The 21800-nt window shown below is 37.6% G+C and overlaps 1 protein-coding gene across 5 annotated transcripts in view; it reads right to left on the reverse strand.

The window, feature by feature from the left end:
* LOC131226714 (cleavage and polyadenylation specificity factor subunit 3-II) overlaps window positions 1-21800 on the reverse strand; it is a 101702-nt gene that overhangs the window by 64823 nt on the left and 15079 nt on the right. For all 5 annotated transcript variants that reach the window (XM_058222352.1, XM_058222350.1, XM_058222353.1 and 2 more), the window contains exons 3-5: window positions 19511-19583; window positions 17458-17575; window positions 2456-2529 (exon numbers count right to left, since the gene is read on the reverse strand). In XM_058222352.1, coding sequence (XP_058078335.1) covers window positions 2456-2529; window positions 17458-17575; window positions 19511-19583 — 265 coding nt within the window. The remainder of the gene's footprint in view (window positions 1-2455; window positions 2530-17457; window positions 17576-19510; window positions 19584-21800) is intronic.

The following is a 21800-nucleotide window of genomic DNA, read 5'->3' on the forward strand; positions in this document are numbered from 1 at the left end:
GTGGACACAATGATCGGACCATTGAATCATCATCATCAGACATCTTGATCGTGGACTCTCGTGGGCCACAAAATAGTTTAGTTGTTCAGTTAGTTTATATGTTTTGTTATTTTTGGTATAGTTCATATTTGTGTTAAGATTAGGGAGTTAGGAACAAATTTTAATTCATTAAGCGCCTTTATGTTGAGAATCTTATCTTACAGCGCGTTTTTGTAAAAGGTCTTTTCTGAGACTATAATGGTATGGACATCTCCGCCTTAACCATTATGCATGTTATGAATTAAAGAGATTTCTCTCCTTCTGCTTTGATATTGAGCAAAAATTCATCCTGTGATTGAATTGGTGGTGCAAAACCACGAAGAGCAATTTCCTAATTATCTTTTCTACTTTTCTCTCTCCTCAACAAGGTATCATTTTCTCTGATCTTCTTCTTTTCTTCCTTCTTCATCTCTTTCTTTCTTTTCTTTTTTGTTACCAACCAAGACCTAAATCAACCCATCCCAAGCCCAAACTGACCACAGCCAACCATCCTTTGTTGTCCGTACAGATGTACAAACGCACGTACGTAATGTTGTTCGTACGAACAGCCTTGTATAGTGTCCCCCTTGCTTCATCACAAATGCTCTTCCCTTCCCTTAACTTCCCTCTTCAAAACCCCTAAACTAATTTCACCAAACCCTAACCCTAAAATTCCCAAGTTTCAAAATCCTCAATTTTTACAAACCCAAATCCCCAAAATATGAAAATCCCTTGACTAAATCATAAATCCCTAATTCCCATAACCTGAAACCCATATTCCCAATTCTAAAAACCCTAATCCTAAATCCCCTAAGCCTAAAATCTAAAATCCTAACCTAAAACCTCCCAAAACCTCAACTCTAATGTTCCAAACCTTCATTCTTATAAGCCTACATACCCCAAACCCATTTCTCACATTCATTAGCCTTTAAACAGCCCTAACACATTAAAACTCTTATAAGACACATGATTTCAATTAAATTCATATTTAACCCTATGTTAGGATGGAGGTTCTCTCCCATAGGTCTTAGTTAATCAGTAATTTATGAGATTCACATTGTGGGATTGTCATAGGCTTGAATTTGGACATGGCATGAATCTGAAATTTCTGAATTTATGATAAATTAGCTTTATTTTGTCATTCCATTGCTCTAGTTAATCTGTCTTTTAATTCATGGCATCATATTAGGTTAGATCATTCCATCCTACATCATTATCAATGCCTTATCCCAACTATCTGCGGTCGACTATATGTAACCTACTTCACCAATCACAAGACATGAAATAGTGATTTTTCATAATAGCATGTGTAAAGTTCCATGACCTGCTGATTATTATAAATAAATAATAAAAAATAAAAATAAAAATAGAGAAAAAGTTCCATGACCTACCGTACCTGGCATCAACCCTCCTCCCTACCTAGAGAGAGGTCCGGCTGGCACATTTCATGGAAGAATATAAACAAAATTACAAAGCCAAGTGCTGAAAAAGAATATAAAGCTATGTCTATCACATGTAGGGAAATAGATAGGCTTTCAAGAACTCTGGCCTCAGAAATTTGCCTCTTACTTATTCTGGATGCAAATAACATTAGTGCGCCCAAGATCCATCCAATCCAATTTTCCACAAGAGTTGTCATTTCACAAAAGAGGAGTTCCAAGCAGGCATTATTAGTCAATAACTAGTGTAAATGACCAATGTGTTTACCAAACATTCTAACCAGCACCAACACTCAATTCTTGTCTCTAGGAATTACACTAGGGAAAATTAATTTTCTCAAGTGGCTTAAACTCACAATTTCTAAGTAATTCTAGCAGATTAAAACACCATCTGATAGTTTCATGGCTTGTCAATGCCTGAAAAACAGGTCGCATGTCATTTTGTGCAAACAAGAGTTTGGGACAGTGATTTCCTACAATCCTGCATATACGTGCGGGATCCAAACCATGCATGACGTACACCGCCACATCAATATAGCATACCCCAAAAATCAGGCTCATGCATTGTCTCTGGGGCCCACACTACCACCAGAAATCTGCACCCTTCAGTCACTTCCCCAACAGGTGCTGATAGCTCCATCTCAGTATTGAGCCCGTAGGTCCAAAATGACCTACAATGGTTTTCTGGTGCACAGAATATGGTGATAATTGGCAGAACTAATGAGCATCAGCGAATGTTTTTTTATTAAAAAATCAACAAGTCAAGATAAATACACATGGAAGAGTTTCATTAGCTACAGGAACTTGAAAACTTTATTTAAGATAAGGGATATTAAACATGAAATAACGGCCGACCAGATCAGACCAAATAGAACAAATTGGAACCCACATGGAATTTTTAGTCAACAATCAATCACTGTGCAAGCAGTCTGTACTAGTGAGGCGGTAAAGAAAGCCAAGTGAGAGAGAGAGAGAGAGACGAAGTTCAAAGAACGTACATGCCCTGCATAGTAAGCACGGATTTGAAGATCTTTATCAACTTGCACTGTCTGCTTCAAATCCACTGCTATAACTGTGAATTGCACAAACCAAGAGTCCATTAATGTCTCTGAAGGCCATGCAATGCAAGTGGAACTAAATCTAATAGAAACTGTCCCTAAAGCAGCATATGGTAGGAAATCAAATATATAGAGAAATAGATTATTACTATACAGAAGCGTTAGATAAGTGTCACCCGATTTAATTTTAAGCCTTGTTTCTAGTTTGTGAATGTAGAAAGTTCTGTGTTAATTGTTAGCAAAAAGCAACATAAACCCTGCATTAAGAAGACTGAAACCACAACTTAAGACAGAATAACAGAAAAGTTTACCTCGAAATTATAAGTAGAAAATCATAAAAGCATTACATATGTACAAATTACAATACATCTAAGCCATTCGAGAAGTTCTGCAATTCTCCAGAATCCTGAATTGTTCATGTTAATGAAGGTCCAAATGCCATGTGCCTCAACTTCATGCGAAGCTGAATCCCAGGCCAAAGCGGTGAAACATCAGCTTCAATAGTGGTTGCATAGTCAGCATGTCTGGCATGAGCAAAGACCAACAAACCCTTGTCATCTAATATGACAACCTCAAAATCAGTCTGTCCTGGCTTGCTCATACCATCAAACTTTTTTACTCCAGTAATGCGGCTAACTGCATGAATGAGCAACCAAATATCTCTCCACCCAATCTATGATACCCAGATACAAATACAGATACAGACACAAGCGCATGTAGGATTCAACTCCAAATTTCTCAAAAATCTTTGCGACATACAGATAGGATGCAGGTAACCTAGACTCCTAGTTGTAACATGATATCCAAAATTGGTTTTATCATGAAATATTTGACCCCATTCCATTGACTTAAGAGGTTTGGCATTACTTCTAGCAAGGGAAAAATCCTTTCTCAATAAGCAATCCTCTGGAATTGTTCATTAAGAATCGATAATTCAAAATTGATTCATAATGAAAATGTTTGCTAAGAACAAAGAAGGTCATAAGTGGATCTGCCATGCAAGTGATTAGTGGTGCAACAACCAAGTTCTACGAAAATGTATAACGGGTGGGGTACAACATCCAAATTGTGGGGCCTCCAGTGCTCTGTGTTTGACATCCACTCTGTCAATCTGGTGTGTCCCCTCATGTTCATCATACATGCTAATGGACAAAGAGAAGAGAAAGGAGCATACTAGGTTTCCCACATTATACCATTTTTTATAGTATTGGAGAAGATATGAGTAGAAAATAAGAAAGGTACAAATGAAAGAGCTTAAAGATCCTCTCTTACTTATTCTCTTATTTATGAGCATGGGGAGATAAGAACAGTTATATAGAGATAAGAGTAGTTACCAAAGATAAATATATGCATATGATGTTATGCAGGAGCATCGAAGATAGTGTAACCAATGTTCGAAATCTCGGTATCGCGTTACGTATCGCATCCTTGGGATACATATACATATTGGTTATTGCACGGGATATATCGTTTGTGACTGGTAATTTATCGCACTTTTTTGAGAAACATGGGGAAACGTTGGGAAATTTGTTGAATTTTCCAATGAAACTTCAGGGATTGTTAAAAAAAGACCTTGATACACACTTTTAAATCATAATATCTTTTTTTTTTTTTTTTTAAGTGCACATAATATGTTTCCTTTATATAGGGTCCTAAGCTATGTGTTGTCTAACTAAACTAATGCAACTATATTCAAATTGAATGCATAACATTTAGAGTGTATGTGATGATCATTTCATCAAATACTCCTAAATACTTCAAAATTAGTCTTAATTGACAGTTGGTTGAAGGAAATTTTGAAAAATAATAATAATAATTTTTTATTAATTTTTAATTTAAAATTATTTTTATTTTCCGAAAATTGACAAGGACTACTTAACAAATCAATAGATCAGCCCTCATACACACTTGATTTCATGTTTGGAGTACAACATTGCAAGCAATTTGGGAGAAATTGGGGAAATTTTGAATTTTTCCCAAATCAGAACACTGACACTCAAATTTCGAAATTATAATGTATGTGATGATCATTTCATCAAATACTCCTAAATACTTCAAAATTAGTCTCGATTGACAGCTGGTTGAAGGAAAATTTCTAGGGCAAAAAATGGAGAACATGAAGAACCAATGGATATCAAATCAAAGCTCCAACTCCATGATTTCTCATGCAAAACACGAAGAATCAATGGATTTAAAACCATTTGACACTAATTTAACATAATTTCAACTAAAAAAGGGATTGGAAATTGAAAATGCTCACCAAATCGAACATGGGGAATATATCGGCACTACCTGTGTGTTTCGTATCGCACAGGTGGGATACAAGATATATTGTGTGATATATTGGCCAATATCGTCGATATTTAAAACATTAAGTGTTACAACATGACGTTTCTAACAGTCTTGAAATTCTCCAAGTCCCTAGCATTAGGAAACCTCTAAAAGTTCCCACAAGAATATGGAGAAATTCAAGAAAAAATAAATTAAACGGGCAGAGAATATGGACCCAAAGATTGAGAGCTTGAAGATCTCTTACACTAGAGACTAAAGAGTATGACTATACCCCTTTAGGTAGTGAGTGCCAGCTCCGGTAACCTCTTTAGGGACAAGAGTTCTTTTGTTACATCATCTAATTTGCTAAATTGCTAACTCAATTCGAGACAATTGCTAACCCAATTTGAGACAAATTTGGACAAGACCAATGGGTGGACTTTGAAGATCACAAAAATTGAAGCTTTGGAAAATCAACCACGTCATTCAATAAGTTCTTTACTTTTATTTCCTATCTTTTTCCTCTTGTTCTCTTCTTCTTCTTCTTTTTTCTTTCTCATTTCCAAGCAATTTGCCAATATTTCGTTCTAAGAATTTCACTTCTCTTTGAAGTGGAGACCAAGTATTCATGTGGATAGGGAAAGGTGTGTCATACCTGATTCAATTGAGGCCAGGGTGTTCGGTATCGGTTATGTATCAGCCGATACGTAACGGTAACGGCCGACACCGTTACGCGATACATGGTCGAAATGGGCACCCCTCCGATTTTGTAGCTGTAACGGCCGTTACGGGGCGTAACAGCCGTTACTGCACAGTAACGGTTACTTTTTTTTCTCTTTTTTAAGCTCCAATTTTTCACTTTTTTTTATACTTCTTTCTTCCAAACTCTTCCTAAATAATTCTATTGCAATTTTCGACCACCCTTGGCTTGAAATTAAGAATAAAAACAGCTTATAGTAAGGACTTTCCTGATTCAAAGCTCCGTAGGCCATTTTCCAGAAATTCCTCAAAAATAGATATTTATACTTTTTATTCAATGTATTGTTGTTTTAATGGTAGAATATGATGTGTTAATCATAATAGAACATATTAATGTCCATTTTACAGATTTTGGATGTGATTTTATATTTTTTTATAATTATTTTCTATTTACGCACTATTTTCGCCCCTTTTTTTAAAAATTCGAAAAAACATTTTTTTTATAATGTGTTGTTGTTTTAATGGTAGAATATGATGTGCTAATCATAGTAGAACATATTAATGTCCATTTTACAGATTTTGGATGTGATTTTATATTTTTTTATAATTATTTTCTATTTACGCACTATTTTCAGCCCTTTTTTTAAAAATTCAAAAAATCATTTTTTTATTTAATGTGTTGCCTTTTTAATGGTAGAATATGATGTGTTAATCATAGTAGAACATATTAATGTCCATTTTACAAATTTTGGATGGGATTTTATATTTTTTACAATTATTTTCTATTTACGCACTATTTTCGGCCCTTTTGTTTAAAAAATTTGAAAAATCAATTTTTATTTAATTTGTTGTCGTTTTAATAGTAGAATATGATGTGTTAATCATTGTAGAACATATTAATGTCCATTTTACAGATTTTGGATGTGATTTTATATTTTTTTTATAATTATTTTCTATTTACGCACTATTTTCGGCCCATTTTTTTTAATTCAAAAAATCATTTTTTATTTAATGTGTTGTTGTTTTAATAGTAGAATATGATGTGTTAACCATATTAGAACATATTAATGTTCATTTTACAGATTTTGGATGTGATTTTATATTGTTTTATAATTCTTTTCTATTTACGCACTATTTTCAGCCTCTTTTTTTTAATTCGAAAAATCATTTTTTATTTAATGTGTTGTTGTTTTAATGGTAGAATATGATGTGTTAATCATAGGACAGGAATCACAGTCACAACTAGTGTTCGTGTTGTCGACGATTTGTCGATATTATCGCCGATAATATCGGTGTCACTGCAAACCCTAAGTTTTCGCCTCTCTATAGAATATCGGCGAAATTTTTGGCGAGAACCCATTTTTCGGTGATATCATCGATAAAAATGGGTTCTCGCCGAGAATATCGGCGTGGTGTGGCTGAAATAAAGAAACAAAAAACTTCAGTTTCACGATTTTCGTACCCGATCGGAACTCAGAAGAACAAAATCACTTTGGCCTCGATCGACAGCCCTGGTAGGCAAGAAAAACCTACAAATTTCCCCCTTTTTCCAATTGGAATATCGATGTCGCAATTTCGGCGAAAAATATGAAATTTTGCCCGATTTCCCCTCGATTTGGGTCTGATTTAGAGTTTCGAAACCCTCGGTCAAAAACCCCTCAGCGAGAAATCCTCTCGCTCTGATATTTTCGTGTTTTTATTTTTTGAAAAAAAAAAAACTTCGAGCCTGGGAAGTTGACGGGGTTACGTACTGAAGAAGCAGATTGGCTGGTGTACCTCACACCAACTATATAGCTGCTGTAGGTACGTGTCGTGCGAAGGTGAGCACTGACGCTCCTCGAGCTCCGAGTTGTACGAACGGTTCAAGGAGATCAAAGTTACATGGGCCCCACAGTGATGTATTTATTATATCTACACCGTTCATCTATTTTTAGATATCATTTTAGAGCATGTTGCAAAAGATGAATCATATCCAAAGATCATCTGTACCACACCATAAATAGCAGCGGAGATAATGATTTTCACCGTTAAACAATTTTTAGGGCCCACCATAACGTTTATTTTACATCCAATCTATTCATAAGGTCAAAAATACCTGAATGAAGAGGAAAAACAAATTTCATATTGATCCAAAACTTCTGTGACCCCAAAAAGGGTTTCAATGGTAGACGTTCAATCCCCCACTGGTTTTTGCTGTGTGGTCCACTTGATAGTTAGATCTGTCTTATTTTTTGTCCCAAGCCTTAAGACGATCTCGCCAAATGGATGGACGATTTGGATATAACACATCATGGTGGGCCCAAGGAACATTGACCAATAGCACCTCTTTACTGGCAGCATCAGTAAGCAATATGCATCCCCCGCGAATTGCCAAAGGGAAGCGGATTGGGTACAACCCCGGCAACACCTAGCTGTGGGGCCCACCGTGATGTATAATTTTTATCCACGTCATCCATCCATTTTGAAAAATCATTTTATGTGATGAGCCCAAAAATGGGACAGATTGAATGCCCACGTGAACCACACCATAGGAAACAGTGGGGACCGACTGCCTAGTGTTGAAAACCTCTCAAGGGCCACAAAAGTTTTGGATCAAGCTCACGTGTATGTTTTTTTGGCGGTGTGGTCCACCTGAGATTTGGATCTACTTCATTACTGGGTCGTGCACTCAAATGAGTTGGCAAAAAGGATGGACTGTGTAGATATACAGCGCATACATTGAGGTGGGCCCATGGTCAGGGTCCCACCCACATCCCTATCCTTGGAAAACTTGATAGGTCCACCGTATTGTTTTGTTAACCCTTCGAACCGTCAATAAGGTGTCATAAACTCGGAGGAACAAAAAAAAAAATCAGTTTGAACCAAAACTTATGTGGCCCACCATAAGTTTTCAATGGTCAATCACCACTGATTCCTATGGTATGGTCCACATAAGATTGCGATCAACTTCATTTGTGGGATTGTGCATTAAGATGATCCAGAAAAATGGATGGACGGACATGGATATACAACACATTAAAATGGGCTCCATTAAATGAAAACTTATTATGTAATGCATTCATTTTGTAATTTTTTAATTCCTAAATATGCAAATATGTGTATTTAGGCATGTCCAAGAGTTTCACTGAAAAATTCCACTATTTTCTCCATGTTTCCCTCACGTTTTCCTACAGTTCTAGTTATTAGCGATATTATCGGCGATAACGATATAATATCTTCATCTCCGGCCAGCGAAACTTGTAGCGATACTGACAACTCGAACACTGGTCACAACCACAGATGTATGTTAAATTGTTAATAACTTAATATAGAATAAATTATGAAAAATAATTACAAACACCTACACATGTAAGATATTTTCATATTACATTCATTCTAATATATCTATCATTGATAGTAGATAGTTAGAAAATTAAATATATGAGTTTTGTAGCCAAATCCAGGTTGTCTGGTTCATAAATTCATCAGACAGTTTGATACAACTTCTCACCAAAGAGTGGACCGTTACACCACCATAAACATGTTCCAATTTATAAATGAATGCATATTTAGAATGCTTAGAATATTTCGGATTTAATCCATATTTTTTTATATTTTTTTGGCAAAAAAAAAAAAAATTGCACCGTTACGGGCCGTTTCACCCCCGTATCTGTATCGGTGTCGGTGGGCACCGTTACGTCAACCGATACCGATACGGACTACCTTGACTGAGGCCCCTAACTAAACTCTCTAATTCAAGCCCATTTCTTAAGTCACTTTTTGGATGGGAGTTTTCTCTTTTGATTTTCAGAAAATATAAACAAGCAAGCTCTCAAGCCACTCGTGTATTGAAATTCAACTAGTGGCGACTCCTAATTTTTAGCTTCTTTCAATGATCAAATATACAAGGAAAACTTGAACTTCTTGTTCAGCATGCAGTTTGTGTAAATACACCGAGTTCATCTACATCTGATCAATCGGCGCCTGTTACTTCCTTTAGTAAGGGAGATTGGGGAAGTCTAAGTAGTCGTAGTTGTAATCGTGGTGAATGATTTAGTGGTAGAGATTAGGGAGGAGGTCAATTTGGTGCTAGGAATACTTAGGAAGGTGGTGATACAGATTTTGGTCGCAGTCGTGGTCATGGAAATCAGTATTCTCATTATGGGCATGAGAAACACGGTTAATACATGTTGAGAACTCACTAGCAAGCATCAAGTTCGATCTTCTAATGACGGTTCCGAAGGCTTTGTCGTCAAGTCCATTTCAACTCGTTATGAATCAAATGCAGCAGGTATTACATTTACATTGTCTGTGGATGAGTATGCCAAATTGCTAAAGGATCATTCCAACCATGTGTCGTCCTCCATTGCTGCTCTTGCTCAATCAAGTACGATATGTCTTACTTCCTCTAAAAATGTTCCATATGTTATTGATTCTAGAGCTTTAGACCATATGACTTATAAGAATAGTGTATTGTCTCAGTTAAATAAGGCCACTCATATTTCCTCTGTAACATTAGTTAACGGTACTTCAACCCATGTGTTTGGGTTGGGTACTTATCCTACTCCATCTCTTTCATTATCATCAATGTTATATATTCCTAAATTTCCTTTGAATCTATTAACAGTAAGTTAGCTAACTAAATCCTTGAAATGTTCTATTATATTATATCCATATTATGAATTTCAAGATCTAAAGATAGCAAGGACAATTGATGGAGGACATGAGTGAATGGTCTTATTATCAAGACAATGGAATAACTGAAACTAAATTACAGTTTTTCACCTCATCAATGGCATTACAAGCCTAGCCACCCTTGGGCAGTTTAAAGAGTCTTATTTTGTTGTTGCCTTATGTGTCTGAGTTAAAATATGAAGCTTGTGAGTTGAGCAAGCATTATAGAGTCTCGTTTCCATCTCATGTGGACAAAAGAGTGATAGTCCATTCTTTTTAGTACATGTTGATGTATGGAGTCCAATTCATACTAGTAGTTTATTTGATTTTAAGTACTTTCTCATTTTTTCAGAAGATTATCGTCACATGACCTAATTATATTTAATGAAAGGTCGCTCTAAAGTGTTTTATTGCTTTAAAGAATTTCATATGGATGTGCAAACACAATCTAATTCTAGGGTATATATTCTATGTTCTAATAAGGTTAGAGAAGATGCACCACATAAATTTAATTCATAACTCTCATCTCATGGCATTAGTCATCAAACCTCATGTGTACATGTACTACAATAAAATGGTGTAGCTAAACATAAGAATCAACACTTAATTGACATTAGTCGAGCTTTGTTATTTAACATGAAGGTCTTAAAATATTTTGCAGTGATGCAGTTTTATCTGTATGGCATTTAATAAATTGAATGCATTCATTTGTTTTGAATAGTAAATCACCTTTCTCACTTTTGTATCCTGGAATTCTTGTGTTTTCTGTCCCTCCTAAGGTGTTTGGATGTGTGTTCCGTACATCAGTTAGATCATGCTCTTGACAAGTTTGAACTAAGGCTATCGAGTGTATCTTTTTTGCATACTCGTGTATCAAACAAAGGATACAAATTCTATAATAATGTCTCTTGCAAAGTTGCCTCGGTGTACAGTCAAAGTGTGGTAATTTCATCCAATCGTGCCTAACATAGTACTTAACATCAGTGAAATGGTCATACAACAAGTAGTTCTACCATTGCAAGTCTCCTCTAAGTGTTCAACATGTGGTAATGAAGTTCATCCAATCGTGGCTTCCACCAATCCTCTTACGCTGTCTAAAGGTCAGCATCCTTTTAAATTTCCTTCCCTAGCATCTAATGAAGGCAACATATCCATCACTCTTCACGAGGATATATGTACTTGTGTTCAATATCTTATTTCCCATTTTATTTCCTTTGTTGGTTTGTCTCCCTCTTTTTCCAAATCTACTTTGTCCTAGTCACGTGTAATCGTGGTTTCCACCGATCCTCTTGCGTTGTCTAAAGGTCAGCATCCTTTTAAATCTCCTTCCCTAGCATATAATGAAGGCAACATACCCATCACTCTTCACAAGTACATATATACTAGCGTTCAATATCTTATTTCCCATTTTATTTCCTTTGTTGGTTTATCTCCCTCTTTTTCCAAATCTACTTTGTCCTAGTCGCCTGTGTCTGTTTGTTATTCTTTCCAAGAAGCTCTCAATCATGATGGATGGAAACAACCTATGGAAGAAAAGATGACCACTCTAAATCACAATAAAACTTGGAATCCAGCTGACTAACCTGCTAGAAAACACACGGTTGAGAGTCGATGAGTGTGTACAATTAAGTACAATCCAGATGGTTCAATGGAGTGCTCAAAGACTCGCATGGTTGTCGAAGGGTACTCTCATACCCTAGTAGGTAACTATTTGAAAATGGTCTCTTATGGCAAAGCTTAATTTTATGTGTGTCACATCATTTTGCTTGCTGCAAATTTGAATTGGTCATTCTACTAGCTTGATGTCAAGAATGTATTTCTTTAAGGGAATGTTATAAATAAAAAAATTCTATATGGAGCAACCACCTGACTTTGTTACTCAAGGGGGAGTTAGACAAAGCATGCCATCTTAAGAAGTCAACTTATGGTCTAAAACAATATCCAAAAGCTTGGTTCAACTATAGTTATACAAAACTTGAAGAAAAGCAACAACAAATTTGGGTGTGGGAGCGGTAAGCGTCTCCTTTAAAATGTAAACATAGGTGGGAAGTGGGAGCGGGAGCAGGAGCAAGAGTGGGAGCGGGAGCGAGAGTCTAAAGCAACAGGAAGATCTAGTTAGAAGGATTCTACAACCAAGGGTTCGACAAATTTAGTATAGTATTTGAATATGGGATGAAATGAAGCCAGGCTGACCACTCTCTCTTTGTAAAGTGAAGTAAGCTAGATGTCATTATATCAGTAGTGTATGTGAATGATACCATTGTCATTAGCAGTGATAGTACGAATATTCACAAGTTGAAGACATTTTTACATTAGCACTTCTATATGAAGGACTCGGGGCCATGGTGTGTCGTAACGGCCATTACGGGGTCGTAAAGGCTGTTACGTGAAGGTAATGATGGCAACGGTTACATGTTACAAGGTCGTAACAGTCGTAACAACCGTTACGGGGGGAAAAAAATGACTTGTAACGGCCATTATAGACCCCATAACAGCCTATTATGCCCCCCGTAAAGGCAGTAACGGCTCCGTAATGGTCCATTACAGGGTCAATACAGATTTTTTAGGTAGAGAGAGAGAGAGAGAGAGAGAGAGAGAGACCGTAATGGCGGTTAGAGCCCATATCTTAAAGGTAACGATGGTGGCCATTACGGCCACTGTTACCGTTACTGAATACCTTAACTCAAGCCATCTTCGATACTTCTAGGTATTGAGGTAGCAAGATCTGATGTGGGCATAATTTTTTGCAACAGAAATATTGGATGGATTTATTGGTCGAAATAGGTCTTCTTGGGGCAAAGCTAGTCAAAACTCTTAATAGACACAAATCATAAGCTAAGTGTGGATCAAGGAAAAAATTGATTAATAATCCAGGAAGATATGCAAGCTCCTTGTGTTCCTTATATGGAAGTCGTGTTTCACATCAACGGATACTTGAAGGGAACTTCTAGTCATGGTATTCTGTATGAGCATAATGGCCATCTTCAAGTAGAAGACTAGGCTAGTTACCCATCTAATAAACAATCTGCTACAGGCTATTGTACCTTTGTAGAAAGTAACCAAGTTACATAGAAAAATAAGAAGCAAAGTGTGGTGGCCCATTCAAGTGCAGAGGCAAAGTACAAGAGAATGACTCATGCTACATGTGAGCTTGTTTAGTTAAAGACGTTGATGAGTGAGTTGAGGTTTATGGTTGATGCTCTCATGAAGCTATATTGTAATAATCAAGCCACTTCTTGTATAGTCGATAATCCAATATATCACAAGAGAATCAAGCATGTCGAAGTTGATAGTCACTTCATCCAAGAAAAAGTTGCAGGTGAGGAAATTTGCATGACATCCGTCACATCTCAGGATCAGTTGGCAAATGCATTCACTAAGGCTCCTGGTCGCACTCATTTGTTGGATCATATCTTCTTAGAGCTAGGAATTCATGGTGCATGTGCTCCAGCTTGAGGGGGAGTGTTGACAAACCATGATGGACAGCAATGATCTCACATGTGACCAACTTTGCATGGAAATAATAGTTTGTATAGTTTCATATTATTATTCTCTTCTTTAGTCCTTAAAGGTAATGGGTTAAAATAGAGTTTAAGTAAATGGGCTTTGATTTATGTAATAACTTAAGTATGAGGGCATTTTTGTACTTCCACATATATTATGAAAGTGCTACATGCGTCACCACTCTCTTAAGCCTTCTCTCCTTTTCTTGCTTCTCCTCGTATTCTCTCTCTCTCTCCTTCTCAATCTCACTAGGAACACATCAAAAGTATCAACAAAAAGAACACGAACATCATACATGGAAAGTAATTGTTTACCTCAACATGCTTTGCAAGGTATTCAAAAAATATTATGTAATGTCTGTTATGTAAGGTAACGGAAGCAACAGTTCCGCGATACAGAGCCATAATGGCCGACTGAATAGGCTGATGCGGTTTTTAAAAAAAAAAAAAAATTCGACCGTTACACTTACAGGGCTGTAAAGGCTGTTATCGGTAGCAATAACAACCTTTATGGCCCATATCGGAACAGCCATAAGGCTGATCATTATGGCCATCGTTACGTTATTTAATATCTTGATACTTTATGCAAATGTGGAAGGTAAGTATCACCCAGTTCACTGCCATATATGAGGCATTGATGTTGACAAGCAGAAAATAAATACATAATATGGTCAGACCGAGATCATGAAGAAGGAAGCACTGCCAAGAGTGCCTTTTGGGAAGTAGAGGCAAGAGAGTGACATTCACCTAAGCACTAGTGCATGAGATGATGGGCCACGTTTGGATGCACCAACATAAGATTGAGCCCAAAAACTATGCAATAGCATGTGGTTGACCAAGACATCGACAGCCAGCCATCAATATCTCTATAGACTGTAATGTTGAAGATGGGATACTGAGGTATGAGACAAACAAGATACCCTTAAGATACTTTAATGCACATTGAATGGAAGAAGAGTGGGCAACATCATGAAAGTATTAGCAAATCAAATCCTTAAACACAGAGACTTTCCACAGAATTAGGAACAGCCTTCTAATGGTCACTAGCAATGAAATCAAAAATGGCTTGGAAGAATGCCCATAATGAATGCATCCAAGCCCAAGGCCCTATCTCTATCCAAATTAAACAGCTCATTGTGATCTCATTGCCTGGTTTGAAAACAAATTCTAGCACCCCAACCACCTTTAGACACTATACAAAATAGTGTCCACTTTATGCTTGCCCTTCCCCTAAAAAATAAAGGCAACAAACTGGGAAATAAAACCAAAACCACCACCTCTTTAGGATTATCGAGTCAGCGCCCTCTGACAATGAGGTTGGCTTTACTCTTGTATAGAGTCTTGAACCATTTACAAAAGAAATTGTGGTCTTTGACGCCTTAAATACATCTCTCAACTTTTTTTTCCAACTAATATCTTTACACTTCACCTTGGCTTGATAATTATTTTTAAGATCCACCGATTTCTCCTCGTTCTCAGTATAGAATTTCCCACTTCCTTTAGTTCAGTCTCAACAACTTCCTGACCTTTCCATCCTTTTTCAATGGTACGACTTCCTCACTCTTGCTGAGCAAGTCAAAACTATCCATGAGACACCCCATGGCCTTATATTTTTTGGAACTTGTGTTTCGTCATGAATCTATGATACGCCTATATTCCACCTCAAACAAACATTGACATTCCCACATTAAATCGGTGAATATAGGAACTCAAGCTTTCTTTCTTTTTCTTTTTCTTTTCTTTTAAAAAAAAAAAAAAAAAAACTGTCCCAAGGGGGTAAGCCCCAAGTTCAATTGTCTAATCTCAAAAAGGATGACAGCATGGAGAATGATCTACGAAATTCCACAGAACACATCCAGAAGTGGTTCTAATTGCTAGATATAAGAATTCTACTACGACAGATCACTACAAGACCCTAGAGGAAGTTCAAGCAACTTTGGTTTTGCCCCATGAGCTCATATATACATGTGTGTGTGTGTGTGTGTGTGTGTGTTGGGAAATGGTACTATGAGGTTGACCTCATGGGAACTTCCCATGAGGTCGAGCTGTGTGGGCCCCACCGTGATGTGTGTCGAACATCAACACCGTGCATTTGATGGGTCCCCTTTAGGTTATCGGATACCAAAAAATCAGCCGTATACGGAACTGAGGTGGGCCATACCATCTAAAACCATATGAAGACATGCCTAAAATATATAAAAGCACATGGTGGAGCCTACCTGAGTTTTGGATGCAGCTGAAACTTGGTATGACAGCTCATCCAAGTGGGACGCACACAATGAATGGGCTGGATTTGTGAACCACATCTCAGTGGGCCCAATAAATTATTATAATTATTTTAATGGGAGGATAACCCCTCTCAACTGTTGTATGTGGTGTGGCCCACCTGAGTCATGGATTGACTTGATTTTTAAGCCCGTGGCCCACCATGGAATGGCACATCTGGCTGATGGGGTTGATGTTCAACAAACATCATGGTGGGGCCCACACAGCTCGACCTGTCCCATGAGGTCAACCTCATAGTACCATTTCCCTATATATATATATATATATATATATATATATAGACACACACTGGTAATAATTCATCTGTACTGTTTCAATCAATAGAAGATGTTATCAACATCAAATTTGTACCTAACATCGATTCCAAGCAATAAGAACAGCAGCCAACTCAATCACTGATTCTTCCATTCCATTCAGGTTGCATATACAAAAGCCAACAGCAGCAAAAATCATCAATCATTGACCTGAATTTAATAGATAATTAATAAGACCAATCTTTTTTTCTCGAGCATTACATGGGAAGCCGGAGCAACAATCCACCCCCACCAAAGTCTCAACTCAGCTAAAAAATTTAAGGCCAACAGAGAGTTACTCAAAATTTTCTTCTTTTTTTCTAGAGAGACAAATTTATTGACCAAAAAAAATGGAAAAGGGAAGTGCGATGATGAGGAATCATCCCTCCAATACAAAAGATTACACCAACCTTACATCAAAAACATGGACTTGCAATTATTAAGGTAACTATAACTTGCAGTGCTTAAAATAATCTTTAGAGGTGGCAATGGGCTACGTTTGGGCCGGGACAGGCTAGGCCCAGGCCCAGCCTGACACTTAGACCCAAGGACCAAGCCCGGCCTGATCCAGGCATGGACCTAGCATAGCAGGCCCAAGCCCAGGCCTGAGGAGAAAATTGGTTGGGCCCGGGCCTGACCCAACTCGACCCAGACCGACCCAAATTTTGATAAAGTCTCTTTTCCCACTGGAATTTTCTTGATCTATCCGCCAATCAAGTGGGCCACATATGCACAAAGAAATATGCATTTTGGAGGAATGAAACCAATAGTCTACAATGAAGATAGATGGGTAACCTGAGGATTAGAATTGCATATTAGTAGGATATAACACGTGCATATAAAATCAGGTCGGGCCAGACTGGGCTGGGCCTGCTTAGGTTTAAATGACTCGAGCCTAAGCTAAACCAGAAAATTGATCGGGCCATGCATGTGAGCCCCAAAGCAGGTCAGGCGGGCTACCCGGCGATTGCCACCCTTAATAATCTTTTACCATTCTGCATCTCCTCAGTCCTAGGGTTATAATCTAGAAAATAAATTGAAGTATGCAGCTTACAATGCCAAAGGCATGGTTTGTAGTGATAAAATATCGCCCAAGTGGTATATTCATGCATTTTAAGGAATATTAAGCTCAGATCTGGACTAAAATAAGGCAGCTGAAAATGCATTGATTCAGTTTAGGATATTTTCACTTCTACTAAAATTGTTATTCATCAAATAGAAATGGAATTACCAATACCTTTCTTCATGCATTCCGTGATATCATTGGAAGTGTATACCTCTTTCTCCCCTCTTCGATCTACCATTAGTTTCCGGTAATCCTCTAGCATCATCGGGGCCAAAGCCTTTGTTGGGTACTGAATTGGGAAACAAATGAGCATCAAAAAGATGTGCTCCCAACCAAATAAGATCTTTAAAATTAAAGACCCAAAATAACAATAATAATAACAATATAACCTATGAAGTTGTTTCCATGCGAAGCTATGTGATCAAAATATCAATCGTGTGAGGAATTATAGGGTCTTGAACAGCAAATGTATTGTGTGCTCATGTCTTGATATTTAGTTGGATTTAGTACACATGGGGGGCCCATGTCTTGATAATCCAAAATGCTGATATGATGCGATTCGCAAGAGATGGGGATGCCTTGGTGATTTCCTAGATTAGAAAATTGCAACCCTTTAATGATGTGGCCAACAAAAACAGGGCTCAGAGAAAAAATTAAAGAAATTGTTCCACATTTAACTGAGAAGGGACCAAATATCAAAGTGTTATAATGTTTCAATCAGGGATATTTCTAGGCCACACCATTGTATTAACAGTTAGGATCATCAAACCATGGGCCTCACATGCATGACATCCAACTCATAAGCAAACTACATATTTGATGAAGAGCAGACCCTATAGCTCCTCTAATCACATAATGGATCGAAGAAAACATAAATTGAATAACTGAGTACAGCACCAATTGAGCGAGCATGCATTCAAGTGACATGAATGTGCTAATACAAAATAGGAGGCATTATACAACTCTCGGGCTGAGAATTGGTACAGTACATTCAGGTTTTTCATTTGTACAAGAAGGGCTGATGTTTCAGCATTGAAATCTCGTTGATAAGATGGGCCTCGCACTGGACAACCTATGAACATCCCCAAGATTAGACGATCCTAGCTACAGAATATCCGGCCCTTTCTCTAGTAGAATTAATGAATTATGTTCTTGTATTTTCCTTTTTAACTATCAATCTGTTGGGCACCTACGAAAGGGTTTGGATTTTTTCATCTGAAAGAATTTTGGTGCATGGGCCATCCACAGTAGGGCCCATCATATCATTGGTTGGGATCACTGAACCATGAGCCCCACTTTAACAGACCATAGTCACATGAAGCATGAGGTGAAGCAGCCACAGATTCAGGTGCGGAAGTGGGGAAGCATCTGCTTCAGAATGTAAACAAGTATAAACAGGTAGGAAAGCAGAAGCAGGAGTCGGAAGCAGAATACGAAGCAGAAGTGGGAGTCAGAAGTACGATATGGAGCAAGAGCAGTAGCTACAGTAGTTTGCCAACTTGCAACCTGAGAATTGTATAATTCCTCATAAAATAAGCATGCACTTTAAGAAACAATGCATATCAGTTTTTCGAAGTCAAAAAGTCAAATGAAATGAAATAAATTGTGGCTATAACATCAACCAAAGATGATGAAAATTGCATGTCAGCCACCATCACATCAGACAATCACCACCACAAGATTGCAAATACAGTCCAAGCAAAGACAAACAGAAAAAATAACTGAAACTGCCATGTTCTGTTAAAGAGATTCCGAATTGCACATCAACACACTACATAATTTCACAATAACCACTGCTACATTCCGTTTGGCCTCCCAAGCAAAGAAACAAAAGAAAGAATGAAAGTGCCATGTTCTTTCAAAGAACAAAATTGTCTATCAACCTCCACAAATTTACACAATAACCACTACCATATTCCTATTTGGCCTTCCAAGCAGAAAACCAATGATTGAAAATGTCAGTGTCTTCCAAAGAACAAAATTGTCTATGAACCTCTGTAGAAGTACGTGATAACCAGTATAGGATTCCAAATCTGGAACGTAAGAAAGGAAAATCGAATCACTCAACAAAAAGAATGCCTCCCTCTCTTCTTCTTTTTAGTTTTTTGAAAGATAAAAAGAATGACTCATTCATTTGAAGCGTATCGAAATTGCCCAATAAACAATTGCTACTCATGACATTACAATTACGACATTACGAAAGGAAGAAATTTGATGAACTTACAGTCATGTAGATGGGCCCACGATATCCACAGACCTCTGTGAAGTACGGAAGGGCTCCAATGTGATCCAAATGACTGAAATATATAGAATAAGAAATCAAATCAATAACTGAATAGAATGTTGTATACAATCCTCGGCTCAAACTAGTGTGTTTCTTGTATGGACCAGATTCCATACAGTTAGGGCCACCTTTAAGTGATCTAAACCATTCATATGGAGGGGTTGAAGATGGACAGACAATGGAACAAAGGTAATCAATCTCCTTTGAACAACCCTAGCCATCCCATCAATGGATCTTTTCCATCACCCGTGGACAACCATGCAATTTTTTTAACCAACATTTGGGCAACCAGCACTACCCACTGATGGAGTTCTTTTCAGATTCACCTGTCCGTGCAGGGGCCCACCTGATGAAAGATCTGGATCATTGAAAAGTAAAACCCCAACTGTACAGGATGCCAGCACAGAAAAGAAAAAAGTCGCTAGTTCATGCCACGCATTGTGCAATCTCTCTATGAGGAACGATGCCATGCACTTTGCTTTTAGTTGATAAAATGATGCCATGCTCTTCCTGAGGATAGTGGATCATAGTCGCTTACATCCATTGCACATATAGATGTACTTCCAGACGATCCATATGAGAACTACAGTGCCAGGACATCGCTAAACAATTAAACCAAGTGGATTATTTCAAAGGATCAACTCATACATCCACTGTACACTTGGCATACATGTATGCTAATCCAGACTGTTCAATTCACAGGCATAGCCAGAAGCTTTGATCATGCCATCCTAACATCCCACCACTATGGGAATATCCAACAAATAGGTGTATAAAATAAGAAAACATCCACGCTCACACACTCAGCAAGCAAAATTGGACAGTTAGAATTGCATATTAATAGAAGTTATTCTTTCATAGCCATTATTATTTTCCCATTGTGGAGATCCAAGGTAATGCCCATCCACCATCAGCCCATCAGATCGACAGCCTAGATCACTAACCATAAGCACTGTGAAAACGGGTTGAGAGAAAATCTACTAGCAATAAGGACGAAAGAAGAGAAGAAGAAAAAAGAAGAGCAAGGGGGGAGAGAGAGAGAGAGAGAGAGAGAGAGAGAGAGAGAGAGAAGAGGAGCAGGAGGAGGAGGAGAGTTGGATAGATGCACTCAAAATACCTCCACACATCCCCTCTCTTTAGGTTTATTAGGGCTTCACTAAAATATTATAAAATTAAAATAATAATAATAATAAAATTCCCTTGTTACTTAAGTAATGTAAGCAAAGACTAATCTTATGGCCTAAACACCATCCAACATCTACATTAAAGCCCAATAACCCAATCAGTCCAGATGTCTGATCATTTAACACTCCCTCTCAAGCTGAAGCATAAATATCATGCATGCCCAACTTGGATATAAGCTTCTCGAACTGAGACTTCCCAAGTGCTTTGGTGAATAAATCTACAACTTGATTATAGGATGACATATACAGAGTGTAGATTTCCTTCTAAGAGATCTTATCTCAAATGAAGTGGCAGTCAATCTTTATATGCTTTGTTCTCTCATGGAATACTGGATTGTTGGCAATATGTATAGCAGCTTGATTGTAACAATGTAAAGGCATTGGACCTTAAAGAGCAACCCCAATTCTTCAAACAATGATTTAAGCCAAAAAAATTAACAAATTGTGTGTGTCATTGATCTATACTCCACCTCAACACTTGTCCTGGCAACCATATTATGCTTCTTACTTTTCTAGGTAACCACATTGCCACTAAGGAATGTGCAGCAACTTGTAGTCAACCATCTGTCATATCTCAACCCTGTATAATCTGCATTTGAATAATCAACTATCCAGAGATGACCATGAGATCTATACAGGATACCTTTCCCAGGTGAACACTTCAAGTACCTGAGGATTCTCAAAACCGCAACTAAATGTAGAGCTCTTAGACTTTGCATAAACTAACGGATCATGATGACAAAAAAAGGCAATGTCTGTCTAGTGACGTTCAAATAGATGAGCTTGCCAACAAGTCTTATGTAATTCCAGCATCAGCCAATAACTCTCTTTCTTCAAGCTTAAGTTTGAGATGAGGATCCATCAATGTCCACAAGCTTGGCACCTAGCATATAATGCAAACGAGGTTGAGGGAATAGAAATACAAGAAGATAATTGAAAAATGAGAGAGACATGACAAGATTTCACTATGGTGGATGAGAACAAGTTTTCCTCCAACCTCATTCTCTAGGGAAAAGCCCTCTCAAACATAAAAGTAAAATGGCAAA

Source organism: Magnolia sinica, chromosome 15 (assembly GCF_029962835.1).
Source record: "Magnolia sinica isolate HGM2019 chromosome 15, MsV1, whole genome shotgun sequence".
In the NCBI taxonomy this organism is placed as follows: Eukaryota; Viridiplantae; Streptophyta; class Magnoliopsida; order Magnoliales; family Magnoliaceae; genus Magnolia; species Magnolia sinica.